At 46.8% G+C, this 16,101-nt stretch overlaps 1 protein-coding gene across 1 annotated transcript in view; it reads right to left on the minus strand.

Moving 5' to 3' along the window:
* Positions 1 to 387: 387 nt before the first annotated feature.
* PLCD4 (phospholipase C delta 4) overlaps positions 388 to 16,101 on the minus strand; it is a 100,809-nt gene continuing 85,095 nt past the window's right edge. The window contains exons 13-17 of the mRNA XM_040358180.1: positions 14,691 to 14,807; positions 13,440 to 13,618; positions 8,929 to 9,064; positions 2,464 to 2,613; positions 388 to 868 (exon numbers count right to left, since the gene is read on the minus strand). Coding sequence (XP_040214114.1) covers positions 753 to 868; positions 2,464 to 2,613; positions 8,929 to 9,064; positions 13,440 to 13,618; positions 14,691 to 14,807 — 698 coding nt within the window. The 3' untranslated portion in view covers positions 388 to 752. The remainder of the gene's footprint in view (positions 869 to 2,463; positions 2,614 to 8,928; positions 9,065 to 13,439; positions 13,619 to 14,690; positions 14,808 to 16,101) is intronic.

Here is a 16,101-nt window from a genome sequence, read left to right on the forward strand (position 1 = left end):
TTTAAAGCGTGACATGTTGGGTATCATTTTACTCATCGTAACATTATCTTTCACAATATATAAAAAAATTGGGCCAAATTTATTGTTGTCTTATTTTTTAATTAAAAAAAGTGATTTTTTTTCCAAAAAAAGTGCGCTTGTAAGACCGCTGCGCAAATACGGTGTGACAAAAAGTATTGCGATGATCGCCATTTTATTCTCTAGGGTGTTAGAAAAAAATATATAATGTTTGGGGGTTTTAAGTAATTTTCTAGCAGAAAAAAACTGTTTTAGTCTTGCAAACACCAAATCTGAAAAACACCTAAGGTCTTTAAGTGGATATAGAACAGGTATTTTTCTGTATAAAAACAATTGCTTACGCTGTTATATAAATAAAAATCACACCGATTCAGAGCAGAGAACTCAGATAGCGTTTAATACTTCTTGGTTTATCAACACTTTCTTGCACTGCGAGATCAATAACACTGTTCATACTGCAGGGGGCAGCGTAATAGTCCATAGTCAATAACATTAGCGATGCTAACCAGCAACAAAAATAAAAACAGTTTAAATAGAATAGCACCAGAATATACACCTGTACAATAAATATTAGGTAAAAAATAACTAAACATATTTATACATATATAATATATACAAATTAGCGTTCTCTAGGGGGTGTGCAAAATGCAGCTGGACAAACAGCGATGAAGCTGGGCGTTCAGGACTGGCGCCGAGGCTCTGCGTAGAAGACATCGAACGTCAACAGGAGTCTTTTAGACCTCAGTACCCTGAACGAGACTTGCCACGTCCATGATACGGATAAAAACAAACAGGGAGGCCGGTGCAATCTTCATGCCGTCTTTAGATAGGAGGTGAATATGGCGGTAACCTGTGGAATGGGGCACAAGATTAAAAAAAAGAAACATTTTACAGAATATTTAAAGACTAAAGTGGATGTAAAACTCCTCTCTTCCTTTCTAAACTCCTCCCATAGTGCTGATCTATAAGGATATAGATGCCTCCTACATGTATCCTTACCTGTCACATGTCTCCCCTCTGTCTGTTATGAGAACTGAAAAACTGCAAATTCTGTGGGTGGGTCTGTTGTCTGGAGCTCGGTGGGTGGGGTTGTGATGTCAGTAGACTCCCCGCCCACCTCTACACTCCCTTTGTTAACAAGCATTTTCTCCTGTGTATTCCTTACACTGAATTCTGCTATGATCACCAACATCCAGTCAAATGCCAGAGAAGTAACCACATGACTTCAGAAAAGGAGTGGGGGTGGGAATTAAAAAATAATGCCACACATCGCCTCTGTGACCCGCTGCCCCACCGAGAAAAGGTAAGGGGATTTAAACTGGCAGTATTTGATGGGCACACTGGCAGCAGTTGATGGGCACAGTAGCGCAGTTGATGGGCACAGTGGCGGCAGTTGATGGGCACAGTGGCGGCAGTTGATGGGCACAGTAGTGGCAGTTGATGGGCACACTGGCAGCAATTGATGAGCACACTGGCAGCAATTGATGGGCACAGTAGCAGCAATTGATGGGCACAGTGGTTGCATTTGATGGGCACAGTGGCTGCGTTTGATGGGCACAGTGAGCCGCCACTGGATCCTGACGTCATCAAGACCAAAGCAGAGTCTATAGCCCTGCATTGTTTTGAAACCGAGAGTCAGTCCAACACCAGTGTGGGGGAGCGCCGCCTGCTGGAGGAGCTGAGGATCAGATACCGTATTTATCGGCATATACCGCGCACTATTTTGCCCTGAAAATCAGGGCAAAATCTTGGGTGCGCGATATACGCCGATACCCGCTTTCCCGCCACGAGTTTGAATACTGCGCCGGCATATACCGAGCGCAGTACACTCGCGAATCTTCGGGCAGTCTCGGCGCCTCTCGCACTGACGTCCTGAGCGTACAGGACGTCAGCGCGACAGTTGCCGAGCCTGCCACGAGTGTACTGCGCTCGGTATATGCCGGCGCAGTAGTCAAACTCGTGGCGGGAAACGAGCGGGGAGGACGCCGCAGAAGGACGCGGGACCCGCCGAAGAGGACCCCTGACCCGCCGAAGAGGACCCCCGACCCGCCGAGGAGGACACCGACCCGCCGAGGAGGACACCCGACCCGCCGAAGACGGACGCCGGACCCGCCGAAGAGGACACCCGAAGCCGCAGAAGGACGCCGGACCCGACGAGGCCGCCGATGGACGCCGCGCAAGACACCAAAACTGTAAGTACAAAAAAACAAAAAAACTTTTTTTCCACAGGATTGGGGGCCACTTTAGGGGTGCGCGGTATACGCGGGAGCGCGTTATACCGCGATAAATACGGTAAGTAAAAATGTTCCCCTTGTCCCCTAGACAAAACAAGCAATTAACTCTTGCAGTGCAGGCACAGCCCCACTGCAAGGGATCTTTTTTCCTAGAGTTAGGCTTTAACTCCTGACACCACTGACAAGTCAAACCCAATGTGATGTTGCTCACCTGATTTGATACTCTTGAAGGGTAGAGTATACTGCCCAACAAAGTCATTCCTTGTGGTCTTGTCATAATCCTCCACCACAAACCTCACCAGGGCCAGCTCTGGAACGTGGATTTTAAAATGCAGCTTTTCGTTCCACAATGGGTTAAATCCTTTGAATGTAGAGGGAGAGGAAAACAATGTTAATTTACCATTTCAATGGGATGTAAATTTTCTACAGAGACACATCTATAGGAATTTGTGGATTACCAAGATATAGACGTAAACACACGACTGAGACATTTTTTTACAATTTTTTTTATTGGAATGTAAATAAAAGTTACCCTGACATCCCTAAGAAGATGTGCTGTAGGACGAAACACGTAGGGGCGGAGCCAACCAGTGACGTCATCACGCCGGCTCGGACAGGCGATGTTTATCAGTGTTTTGCCTGATGTATATTCCTCCCTTTTGAGTAAACTGATTCTTTGCCCTGGGTGAAAGAATGTCTGACTTTGCCACTGGTGTAGCGATTTTCTAATCGGTTTATTAAAGAGAGGTACCTCTCTTTAATAAACCGATTAGAAAATCGCTACACCAGTGGCAAAGTCAGACATTCTTTCACCCGGGGCAAAGAATCAGTTTGGTGCCCCCCATATTGAGATAAGATTAGACTGGAAAGTGAGAAACTCCCAGGCCACAGCTGTTGAGTCATCTGTCTGTCCCCTCACCAAGTGCTCCTTTCCCCCTACCCATGCTCCTCTAGTCCCGCCCTGCTCCTCTGCCCCCCTGCTCCTCTGGTCCCACATATGCTCCTCTGGTGCCCCGTGTTCCTCTGTTCCCCCCTGCTCCTCTAGTCCTCCTGTGCTCCTTTGGTACCCCCTGCTCTGCTGGTTCCCCCGTGCTCCTCTGGTCCCCCATTCTCCCCTTGTCCCCCACATACTCTGCTGGGGCCCAGAAGGTGGGAGCAGAGGAGGGATTTTTTTTCCATTTTCGAGGTGTAGGCACTTGTTGTAGATTTAGGCGGGGTTGGGGGGGCTGTATGGGGCCCCATGATTTCTAACCGTGGCCCTCGACTGGACCCCCATGAGCACACCTATGAATACCTGTATAAATAATAATGCATTTAGCTGTCTGCAATTAAAGCATTTTGTAAGTCTTACTAGTTAACAATTGCCTGTATAGTGTACAGCAGGGGTAGGCAACCTCGGCACTCCAGATGTGGTGAAACTACAAATCCCATCATGCCTCTGCCTCTAATGCCGCGTACAGACGGTCGTTTTTTGTGATGAAAAAAAATGTTGTTTTTTGTAATGAAAAAAAACGACGTTTTTCAAACTTCATTTTCAAAAACGACGTAGCATACACACCATCGTTTTTTCCAAAAGCTCTAGCAAAGCGCAGTTACGTTCAGCACGTACGACGGCACTCTGTTCCATTCAAACTCGCGTCCTAACTTGCTTCTGAGCATGCGCGGGTTTAAAAACGTTGTTTTAAACGTCGTTTAGCCTACACACGGTCATTTTTTATGACACAAAAAACGACGTTTTGAAAAACGACATAAAAAATTCAAGCATGTTCGAATTTTTTTTTTGTCGTTTTTTTGAAGACATAAAACGACGTTTTGCCCACACACTATCATTTTAAATGACGTTTTTTAAAACGTCGTTTTTTTTCATCACAAAAAACGACCGTCTGTACGCGGCATAAGAGTCATGCCTGTGATTGTCAGGGTCTTGCAATATCTCATGTGACATGTAGTTTCAAAACAGCTGGAGGGCGGTGTTGCCAACCTACCAGATTGAAATTTACTGGCACGACACCCAAAATTTACTGGCGCAGCCACGTTTTTACTGGCATTTCACAAAAGTTACTAAATTACATATTTAGGTGCACATATCAGTATTTAGGCTACAAACAAGTACTCTAGGGTCTAGGCAAATAGCAATGTGATTAGATATTAAGGTAAAAAAAAATTGATAAAATAAGGGCAAATTATTTAGTCACATCACCCCCTGCCTTCATCCCCCTCTGCCACCAACACCCCCTGCCTTCACCCCCCTTCTGCGGTGCTACAATCTCCCTCTGCCTCCAATCTCCCCCAGGCCCCCTGCCTCCAATCACCCCCTGCCTCCAATCACCCCTCTGCAGTGCCACCAACAACCCCTCTCTCCATCCCCCACCCTCTGCGGTGCCTCCAATCTCCCCCTGCCTCCAATCTCCTCCTGCCTCCATTGCCCCCCGCCTCCACCCTCCTCTGCGGTGCCACCGCAGCCACCATCACCCCCTGCCTCCAATCTCCATGCGCAGTTCCAAGCCAAACCGATCTCGGCTATTTTTGCTGGCACATTCCCGCAACCACGGACATTTACAAACAGAGGGGGGGGGGGGTGCCCGTTTTTACGAACTGTCCGTAAAAATACGGAGGGTTAGCAACACTGCTGGAGGGTCGAGGTTGCCTATCCCTGGTGTACAGTATATGATCCCTTGTTCCACTGTACCCCTAAAGCCAATGGTGCAAGTAGCAAATGGCTCCCTAGGCATTGGTCCTGGCCCAGCCCCTCCTGCACCATGGGCCATATTCTCGTAGATCGGCGCATATTTACTCAGGTGTAGCGCATCATAGATGCGCTACGCCGGCTTAACTTGGAGAGAGCTCTCCCATATTCCCGTACCACATGCGTCCTACGTTGCGCTCGCGGAGCTGAAATGTGTCGGCGTAAGTAGGCGCAAGTGACGGTAGGAGGGATGTGGGCGTGAAGAATGCTAATGAACCGTGACCCCATGCAAATGATGTCCAGACCGAACGGAGCATGCGCCGGACGTGCCCCGTCCTCCGCGCATGCGCAAAACAACAGTAGTCGTAAATCCCTGCTGAGTTGGGCCGGCCCAGTGCATAAAAGCGTCACCACATGCGCCCAACGAGTGCAAAGTGACTCCATTTATTCTGTTGGTGGTGTCCGTGAGATTTTGTTCTTTAGCTTTGCAATGCCTGGACCCAGGAAGGAAAGGAGAAAAAAAAATTTCAGCCAAGATGAGAGGGCCATCATAGTCTCTGCCATGGAGAGATACGATTCAAGACTCCATGGTGCTGACAGTGGCAGCACAAGTAAAACAAAAAAGGAGGAGATCCTTAGGAAAGTGACTGCCCAGGTCAATGCCTTAGGCCATGAGGCAAGGACCCCCCAGGACATTCTTAAAAAAATGAATGACCTGCGTGGTGTGGTCAGGAACAAGATGGCCATCATTGCAAAGCATGCCAGGGGCACAGGAGGGGGGCCACCCTGTTCTACCCGGCTCACTCAAGAGGAGGAAGTGATTGCCCACTGCCTTCGGAGGGAGCAGGTGGAGGGCCTGGAGGGCCATGACTCAAGTGAGCCACCCATGAGGACAGGTAAGTGTGTTTTATCTTCTATCTGGTGTGTTGCATGTGTGATGGGGGTGGTGGGTTATGTGACAAATGTGTGGGTCCACCAACATGTGAATGTTTTTTGTCATCCACAGGTGAGCAGGATGAAGCGGGGCCATCCAATGCTGCCAGTGGCCGTCACAGACCATCATCCACTGAGCAGTCTGCTTCTGTGACTGACCTCCTGGGAAGCCAACAGGCCTTGGTGGAGGGGAGTGGTCAGTCCTCCGCGCAGGAGGTTGTTGAGGAGGAGGTCCAGGAAGAGGTGGTCCAGGTCCTCACCCTATGCAAGGGGCCCAGCCACTCCTGTCCCCAGGAGGGCAACCCACAGGACAAGGGGTGCGGCAGAAATGCTGCATGAGAATCTGGCCAGGCAGCAGGACCAGCAAAGCCGTCATATGGGGGAAATCTTGGTGGAGTTGAGGCGCCTGTCCGACAGCTTGGTCTCCTTGGGAGCAGTACCAGATGCTCTCCAAGATGTGGCTGGAAACAGCGCAGCCACAATCACCAGCCTGGGTGAGCTGCAGACTACAACTGCCGAACTTGTGGGGGAGGTCAGGTGCCTGCGAAGGGCTGTTCAGGCCCAGACAGCTACCCAGGAGTCATTGCTCACCCGCATAGCACTAGCTTTGGAGGGCAGACAGGCAGGCAGGGAGGCACCTGGGGATGTTCCTCCACCTGGAGATGTTCCTCCACCTGATGCCCCAGCTCCCCCAGGCAAGTGAGGGCCAGGAACCTGGGCACCAGGCGTAGCCCGCGCCGGGGCAAGTGATTATTTATTCTTCATTTGCTCTGGTTAAGAGTTTTATTTAATATTTGCTCTGGTTAAGAGCTTTTTTAATTATTTGCTCTGGTCAAGAGCTTATTTTATTATTTGCTCTGGTTAAGAGCTTTTTTAATTATTTGCTCTGGTTAAGATCTTATTTTATTATTTGCTCTGGTTAAGAGCTTTTTTTTTAATTTTGGGTGCTGCACACAGGCAGTGTTGCAGAGTACAGTGTGAATGGTGTGTGAATGTGGGGTGGTGACATTCCTGCCAATAAGGGGGGTCACCCTAGGGCGCTGGTGATAAGTTCTCCCCAGGTCCGTATGAATGACGTATGAATGGACAGCAACATCATTGGGGCCTTGACGCGGCGTTGCTGCTCCTTAGTACCGTGCGGTGTACTTCGGTCTAATCCAATGTTCTGTGCATGTGGGGTGTGTGTTAGGGACCACAGTGGTGTGCATGCGTGCATTTTCTGTGTGCCATGTTTAATGTGTGTGTTTAACGTTCAAAGATTCGCTCCACGAGACATCTCCTGACTGCTGTACCATCAGCAGACAGGGTAGCCTCGGTTAGGGGGGGACATGGTGGTTGGGGGGTCAGGTCCTCACGTAGGTCAATCTGCAGGCCCTTTCTCACTGCGAAGTTGTGCAGCACGCAACATGCAGCGATGATTTGGCACACGAAGTTGGGGGAATACAGCAGGGTACCCCCAGTCTTATCCAGGCATCGAAAGCGTGACTTAAGGAGGCCAAATGTTCGCTCAACCACTGCACGGGTGCGTGCGTGTGCTTCGTTATATCTTCTCTCTCCTGGTGTTTGCGGATTGCGGAATGGAGTCATGAGATGAGGTCCCAGGGCATATGCAGAGTCACCTGGAAGGGAAAAGACAGGAGGATGTTAGTCATGCATGTGCCCCTCGTGATGTCTGCATCATGGGGGGGGACAGTCATACCTGACACCCATGTCACTCACCAACCAGCCAACTGTCCCCATACACATTCTGCTCAAATTGTCTTGGGATGTCACTTTGCCTGAATATAAAGCTGTCATGGCTGGATCCGGGGTGTTTTGCACGGACGTGCCATATGAGGCCATGTGCATCCACGATCACTTGGACATTGATGGAATGCCAATGTTTTCTGTTGCGGTATATGTGCTCGGTCTCGTGGGGGGGCTGTATTGCCACATGGGTACAATCAATTGCACCCACAGTGCGTGGGAAACCATCAATTAGGCAGAAATCTGTCATTGCCTTCAGCCGCATGTCCTCCTGGGTGGGTCTGATTATGTGGTGCGACATGCGTCGGAGTATTGCGGGGACAACTTGGTGCACGCATCTACTCATGCTGGTTTGGGATATCCCAACCACGTCTCCACTGGTTCTTTGAAAAGAGCCTGTGGCAAGAAAATGCAATGTTGCCAGGACCTTCACCAGTGGCTGCACTGCATGGGATCGTTGTGTTGGGCTGCTGATGTCATTCTGCAGGGCTCTGGTAATTTCAAGGATGGCATCAGGGCTGAATCTATAACGGTGATACACATCCACATCAGCCATGCCAAAGAGGCTAATGCGCTGTGGGTAGATCCTCTCACGTGCCCTCCTACGTGCCCTCCTCCTTCTAAGTGCCTCTTCCTCCTCACACACTAGCAGTGCTAAGACCACGCCTGCCCCTGGCATGTTGGCATACGAATGTGTTGTCCGAAAAATTTGGTTGCTCAGCTCGTCCGGGATGGTGCTGCTGTATTTGCTTTTTTCAAGCTAACTTACTCAGGTCTGGAGCAAAGTTAACCGAGCTTTATAAGGGGTAACTTTCAGCCGGACAATCGTCTTACGCGCACAGCGCGTAGCCTAAGCCGATCGCGCGTAGGTTCGGGAATCAGCGCATCTACATCATTTGCATATTTGAATACTAATTCTATGGCAGCCTAGGATGCCATCAGCTGAAATATACGCCTACGCTGCGTAAACTTAAACTAGTTAAGACGGACAGGAGTAGCCTGATTTCTGGCGGATCTGGTTCTGTGACTACGGCGCATAGATAGGACGGCGCATCTTTACACTTACGCCGCGCATCTCCATATACGCCGGTGTAACTTGTTTGAGAATATGGCCCCATGTGTTTTACTATTCGCCCATTGCTGTGATGGTCATAACCACAAAAAGAAATAGGAAAGACTCAAGAGTGGTTGGTAAGGGGGTGAGCCATTGGCTGAAAACCATTGCCGCATTGTCCAAGCCATTTGACCTCTACAGTAATTCAAATGAAATGAATAGATGACCCGATGGTGGCGACACTCCACATAACTCACCATTGTTGTCTATATACTTGGTTTCCTGCTTCGTTTGGTCGATGGGAACACCAAAGATCTCCACTCTTACCAGAGGATCTACAATGGAGCCTTCCTTACTATTCTCCACCTTAGGCAGCTGCTGAGCGCTAATCACCTGCACACAAGAACATCATTGTCAAAATGATATATAAAAATAAATAAATTACACAGAATCTGGTCATTAATGTTTTTACAAATAATCAATTAATTTAAGGTTTATCCAAAACCAAAACTTTTTTTTCCCTTTGTGTTGGATTGAGTAGGGAATAGTTGGGGACCCCTATCTGTGTCCCCACTGGGGAAATTCATCCTTTCTACTTGTCCCAGTGACCATTATCACCAGGAATAAAAGTGATGGGAAATCCAAGATTTTGACTTGTGACCAGAACAGAAATAGAGGTGAAATCTTCCATTGAGGATGCTTGTTGCTGAGATATCTATGAGAGGATTACCTTCAGTTTGGAGAGATTCCCCCTGTAACAGGCACTCTGCGCGCCTGTTACTTCCTGCTAATCAGGCGCTTTCAGCGCCATAGTGCGTTCCACTCTGGAACGCATACAGGGCTCGCGCGATGACGTCATCGCCCGGCGCCGTGTGCATTCCAGCTTGGAACTCGGAAGTGCGTTGTGATGTACGGCGGTCATTTGAATTAGTGCTGATGCACTACGCCTGGATACAACTGTTCCCTGCCTATAAAGGCATTAACTTCACATAGGAACAGCGTTCTATTATTGTCAGCCGTTCCGGCCACGCTACAACATTATGGCCAGCTAGCATTAGAGCCTTATTGAGTCCAGGCGGCCTTCGCTCCCCATGCTGCTACACCACTCCAGGCAACAACTACCTCTTTAGTGCTATTGCACCTACTACTACACAGCATTGCTGGGAACAACCTTTGAGGCCTTTGCTGAACACCCTACACCACGGATCCCTATCTCCTCCATTGAAGTCTGCGAACGGATAGGTAGCCATTCTATCACTTGTAGTCCTATAAGAAGATCTACTGCTAGTGTACCATCTATTACAACTATGTTACTAAATATGCCTTGTGGATATCAAGATACTTATTGGGATATACTGCTGTGTTAAGGACTGTTTGCTAAGGAGTACCTTAAAGGGTGAGCAACCCTCAAATTACTTGTGCAATATTCGCCTCATATGTGCAACTATAATTGCCTGAGCTATCTTGCCTCTCAATGCAACTATTGTTACCTGAGCTATAATTGCATCTCATTGCAACTATTGTTACCTGAGCTATATTGCCTCTCAATGCAACTATTGTTACCTGAGCTATATTGCCTCTCAATGCAACTATTGTTACCTGAGCTATAATTGCATCTCATTGCAACTATTGTTACCTGAGCTATATTGCCTCTCAATGCAACTATTGTTACCTGAGCTATCATTGCCTCTCATTGCAACTAGTGTTACCTGAGCTATAGTTGCTTTTCAATGCAACTATTGTTACCTGAGCTATCTTTGCCGCTTATATGCAACTATTAGTAGTCGCTACAACTTCTATCGTTACTACTTGTACTCTCAAAGTACCTAATTGCTGCTCTTACGCAACTATTAGTTGTCACTACAACTAATAGTTGCGTAAGAGCAGCAATTAGGTACTTTGAGAGTACACGTAGTAACGATAGAAGTTGTAGCGACTACGTGCTGACATAAGTGCTACTATATAAGGGCTTATGCCCTAAAGTTGCGGAACATGTTCGCCTAAAACTTTCTACGCTAAGGGCTGACGTATTCTATACCTTCTCCCTTAGTCGCCTAATGCACAACGCTATGTTATACTCATAATCACTAGCGTACAATTGTGCATTGCAATCTTTTAGTACATAATATAATTTTAAACGCTAAGCTCTGGTCGCGTGTTGTAATGCGTCCATTCTTAGTAGCTCAACACCTTTCTTTATGTGACACAGAGATGATGTATAGATCCCCCAAACTCCTGTTGCGAGGAGTGACGCCTGGGGCCCAATACTGAGTTGTCGCATAGAGAATCGCATTGAAATCCTTGCATCCGCAGTTGTGGTTCACTTCGTTCACCAGTGCTGTTACACCCCCTCATTTCCTGCTTTGTCTTCAGGAGAAGAAGTAAGGAGAAATCTCCCCCAAGCAGTGCCGGATTAAACTCTGTGGAGGCCCCTAGTCAGTCGTAACATGGGGCCCCCTTTCGCAGGTTTCTTGTGAGCCCCCTTCAGTGCCGGGGTCTCCAAATTAGGGCAGGTTTTCTAGGCTCCCGATCATGAGTATGAAACCCTGAGCTGTTGGTGACAGCTCGGTCTTTGTGGTGGGAGTGTGTTACGGGGTACGCTTTCAGCACAAACCACCGATGTGCATACAGTAAAACCTTGGATTGCGAGCATAATTTGTTCTGGAAATATGTTCGTAATCCAAAGCACTTGTATATCAAAGCCAATTTCCCCATAAGAAATAATGGAAACTCAGATGATTCGTTCCACAACCATTTATTCATAAGCCCATCAGTTTATAGTTCATATAAAAAGATTATAGCAATGTGATAGATTGTGTAACCATAAAATGTCCGTCCACAAATGGAAGCCTCCACAAGGGGATTAGAAGAAAAATCCAGCAGGAGCTCCAGAGTGTAAAAGAGAAGAGAGGTGCCTCTAAGTGTAGCAATATGGTTACATTTAATGAAGGTACAACATTTAGCAACTCACATGGTTGATGATTAAAAGAGGCCCATTTAAGTATCGCAGGGATCCGGGGTAAAGCGATCCGCATAGACCGTCCTCTGCACCGCAAGCTCTCACCGATATCAGTCTGCAATGGTGACCGGGAAGACTACCCCGCAGTAGAGCGATCTAAAAGCGAGGTGCTAAATGTTGTACCTTCATTAACCACTTGCTTACTGGGCACACATACCCCCCTCCTGCCCAGGTAAAATTTCAGCTTTCGCTGCGTCGCTTTAACTAACAATTGCACGGTCGTGCGACGTGGCTCCCAAACAAAATTGACGTCCTTTTTTCCCCACAAATAGAGCTTTCTTTTGGTGGTATTTGATCGCCTGTGCGGTTTTTATTTTTTGCGCTATAAACAAAAAAGAGCAACAATTTTGAAAAAAATACAATATTTTTTACTTGTTGCTATAATAAATATCCCAATTTAAAAAAAAAAAAACGTTTTCTTTTCTCAGTTTAGGCCGATACGTATTCTTCTACATATTTTTGGTAAAAAAAAAAAAATCGCAAGAAGCGACTGGTTTGCGCAAAAGTTATAGCGCCTACAAAACAGGGGACAGAATTATTATTTTTTATTATTTTATTTTTTTACTAGAAATGGCGGCGATCTGCGATTTTTATTGGGACTGCGACATTATGGCGGACACATCGGACACTTTTGACACATTTTTGGCGCCATTCACATTTATACTGCGATCAGTGCTATAAAAATGCACTAATTACTGTATAAATGTGACTGGCATTGAAGGGGTGAGGAAGGGGTTAAATGTGTACCCTAATTAGTGTTCTAACTGTGGGGGAGGGGGGGTGACTGGGGGGGGGGGTGACCGATCTGTGTCTCTATGTACAAGGGACACAGATCGGTCTCCTCTCCAGAGAAGGGACGCTGTCTCTGTGTAAAACGGCAATGAGAGATGATCTCATATGTTTACATATGAGATCATCTCTCATTGGCCGCACAGATCGCATCGCAAACGGCCACTCTGATTGGCCGTTCGCGGCGATCTGTGATTGGCTGTGTCCAAGGGACACGGCCAGCACAGCAGTTCCCCGCTGCGCGCTCAGGATCGCCCATGGTAACCATATTGCTACACTTAGAGGCGGACGCCCATGGTAACCATATTGCTACACTTAGAGGCGCCTCTCTTCTCTTTTATACTCAGTTGTGACATAACGCTACTTGTATATCAAGACATCGCTTGTTTATCAAGTCAAAATGTATTAAAAATTTAGCTTGTCTTGCAAAACACTCTCAAACCAGTTACTCTCAAACCAAGGCTTTAGACCCCTTTTACACTGGGTCGATTTGCAGGCACTATAACACTAAAAATAGCGCCTGCAAAGCGACCTGAAACACCCGCTGCTGTCTCTCCAGTGTGAGGGCCACGAGGGCTTTCACACTGGAGCGGTGCGCCAGCAAGACGATGAAAAAAGTCCTGCTAGCAGCATCTTTGGAGCGGTGAAGGAACGGTGTGTATACCGCCCCTCCACCTCTCCTGCCCATTGAAATCAATGGGCACCGCGGCTTTACCGCCAGCAAAGCACCTCTACAGAGGCAGTTTGCAGTGGTTTTCACCCTTTCTCAGCCGCTAGCGGGGGGTAAAAGTGCCCCGCTAGCTGCCAAATAGTGCCACGAAATTGATGGTAAAGCGCCGCTAAAAATAGCCTTGGAGGATAGCCCACTTCCGCGATGCTGCATATATGGGTGACGGGTTAACATACCAAATGCAGAACCATTTTACTTTCTGACTGTAGAACAGCTGGGAAGTGCCTTACCTGTATGGACAATGTGACCGGAGAATAGCCCTCGGTGTCCAGAGGCTGATCCGGGTTGTAGTTGGTGTCTACGCTTCTCATGAAGGGGGGTTTCAGGACATAACCGCAGCGAGCGTTCTGCTGGAAAAGTCCATCGTTCAGATCCATCTCCACTCCGGCTGTCTGGAAATTCAGCGCCACTGAGGAATCAAAGGACAGTTCTTAGTGCCACTTACATTAGCTTTGGCTGCAACAAGGCTTTTTCTACTCCCTTTTATATGTAGTATGTGCATATTTTATAATTCGCGCTACACTCTCTAGAATTACAACTAATGAATCTGAATTAATTTGGATCATTCTTTATGCCATTATGTTATTTCGGATGCTTCAAACATTAACAAAAGGCCCAAACTATCGCATCATGTCCTCTGAATTAAACAAATTAAAGCGGAGTTCCGGCCACAATTTCACTTTTTAAATATAAATACCCCTGTAATACACAAGCTTAATGTATTCTAGTAAAGTTAGTCTGTAAACTAAGGTCCGTTTTGTTAGGTTGTTACAGCATTTAGACACTTTATAAAATAGAAATTGACTGGGGCCATCTTAAGTGTGGGCATCATGAAGCCAGACTGTATGACTTCCTGGATTTCAGCCTTGCAGACCTCGCACATGCTCAGTGCTGCACAAGCAGTGTCAGATCAGGTTTCAGCACCTGTGCTGTCCAAGTCACATGATTCTTTGAGACTGGGGAGTGCACAGACTCCTGGAAAGTTACACCCACTACATTCCCAGGAGTCTGTGCGGTGTAGGTTAGGAAGCATTAAGCACCTAGGTGCAGGAAGTGGGAAGATTAACTATTCTGCCTAGCAACAACACTTTGAAGGCATCTAAAAAAAAAAAAAATTTTCGTAAAGGACTAATGACATTTTTTTAAAACTACTGATGTAATGTTATATTTATGGGTGGAACTCCACTTTAATACAAATTCATTTGTTGTTTTCATTATAATTTATTTCGGATTCTTTGAAATTTGTTACTATTGTGATTCGGAGATTCGGATACATCCAAATAACGAAACTTCCATCTGAATTTAGTTTCATAACAAAACAGATTGCACATATCTATTAATGTTAACCACCAGGTGACAATAAAGAAAAAAAACAAAAAAAAAACGAATATCAATGAATGATATGCTGAACATTTATAAAAAAAAATTCTTGGGTGAAATATTCCTAAAATTCTTATCTCCTGATGGAATATGAATCTTACCCATTTGGCATCCAACATTCCACATTTCCTGCGGGTTGTAGTTTGAAGAGTCCGTCCTGAGCCCAGTGGGGTAAATCCGCGTCAGCTGCCAGGCGTTATGTCGGACAAATTCATTACCTAATCAGAAAATACAGACCTCTATTAGACTACAGAATAGGCAAGGCAAAAGATAAAACTACTAAACTAAAAAAAATAACAAACCATTATAACTATATCAAAATAAAGACAAGAAATATCTGTATAAATGTATTTAAAGTGTATATCCATCAAATAACTTTTTTTGGGAACAGTTGGGAGAACCCCGGTCAGGTTTTAATTGCTGAGTAGGAAGATTGCTTGATTTTTCACTCTTAGCATGTACATCTAAAGGGATCAGGCCCGTCGCTACAGGACAGGCAAAACAAACAATTGCTTGGGGCCCCGAGCTGGCCTGGGGCCCCCAACTTCCCCTTCCCAGGCTGTAGCGTGGCCGAGCTTGTCTTCCTTCCACCTGGAGACCTGTCAGTCTGACCGGGTACCGCACGTGGTACAGGAGATTCAGTTTTCTGTTCCCGGCCGGACTGACAGGAAGTGCACACTGAGTGCTCACTTCCTTTCAGTCCGGCCGGGAAGACAAGAAACTGAATCTCCTGTACCACGCGTGGTACCCGGCACTATCTGATAGGGGACTGGGGAAGAGAAGCTCGGCCACGCTACAGCAGCAGCCTACAGGGAAGAACGGGAGGTAAGAATAGAAAAAAAGGATTTTTGTACTCACCGTAAAATCCATTTCTCTGAGTTCATAGACGGACACAGCCTTCATTGACCTCTGGTAGGAAGAAGCATAACCCTAAGGTCAATGAAGGCTGTGTCCGTCTATGAATGAAAGAGAAAATAAATTAGTGTAGCATTAACGTAGGCTTTGCATGCGGGGGGGAGGGGTGCTTGGGGCCCCCAAATTCCTTCAAACGGCCCTGAAAGGGATGTGTTGTTTCATATAATGCTTGGGGAACAGCAATACAGGAACTGATGCCAACAGTAAGCACCCCAAGAGAAAAAGTGTTGGATGGCTGAGAAAGCTTATAGCAGTGAGAGGCGGGCCAATGACAGTATATATCGGGAGGAGCGGGGAATTGACGGATGATTGAAGCCCTTCCAACAGAAAATGAAGGCATGCTCAAGACCAGTGGCGTCACTAGGGGGTCAAGACTGCTTCCAAGGGTTACATTGCAAGTTTGCAAGGAATTGAGAGTAATCAGTTTCAAGAGATGACTTGCTACAAGTGTAGAAAAAAAAAAGGTAAGGCTGGAGATCAGCTCTCTGCTCATCTTCCCCATTGAGTCCAAAGCATTTTGCCAAAATGGCGAAAATTTGGTCAAAACCATTCTAGCAAGTGTCAGATTAGCCCATTGGCAGGTCAGGCTCTGGGTAT

Source organism: Rana temporaria, chromosome 6 (assembly GCF_905171775.1).
Source record: "Rana temporaria chromosome 6, aRanTem1.1, whole genome shotgun sequence".
In the NCBI taxonomy this organism is placed as follows: Eukaryota; Metazoa; Chordata; class Amphibia; order Anura; family Ranidae; genus Rana; species Rana temporaria.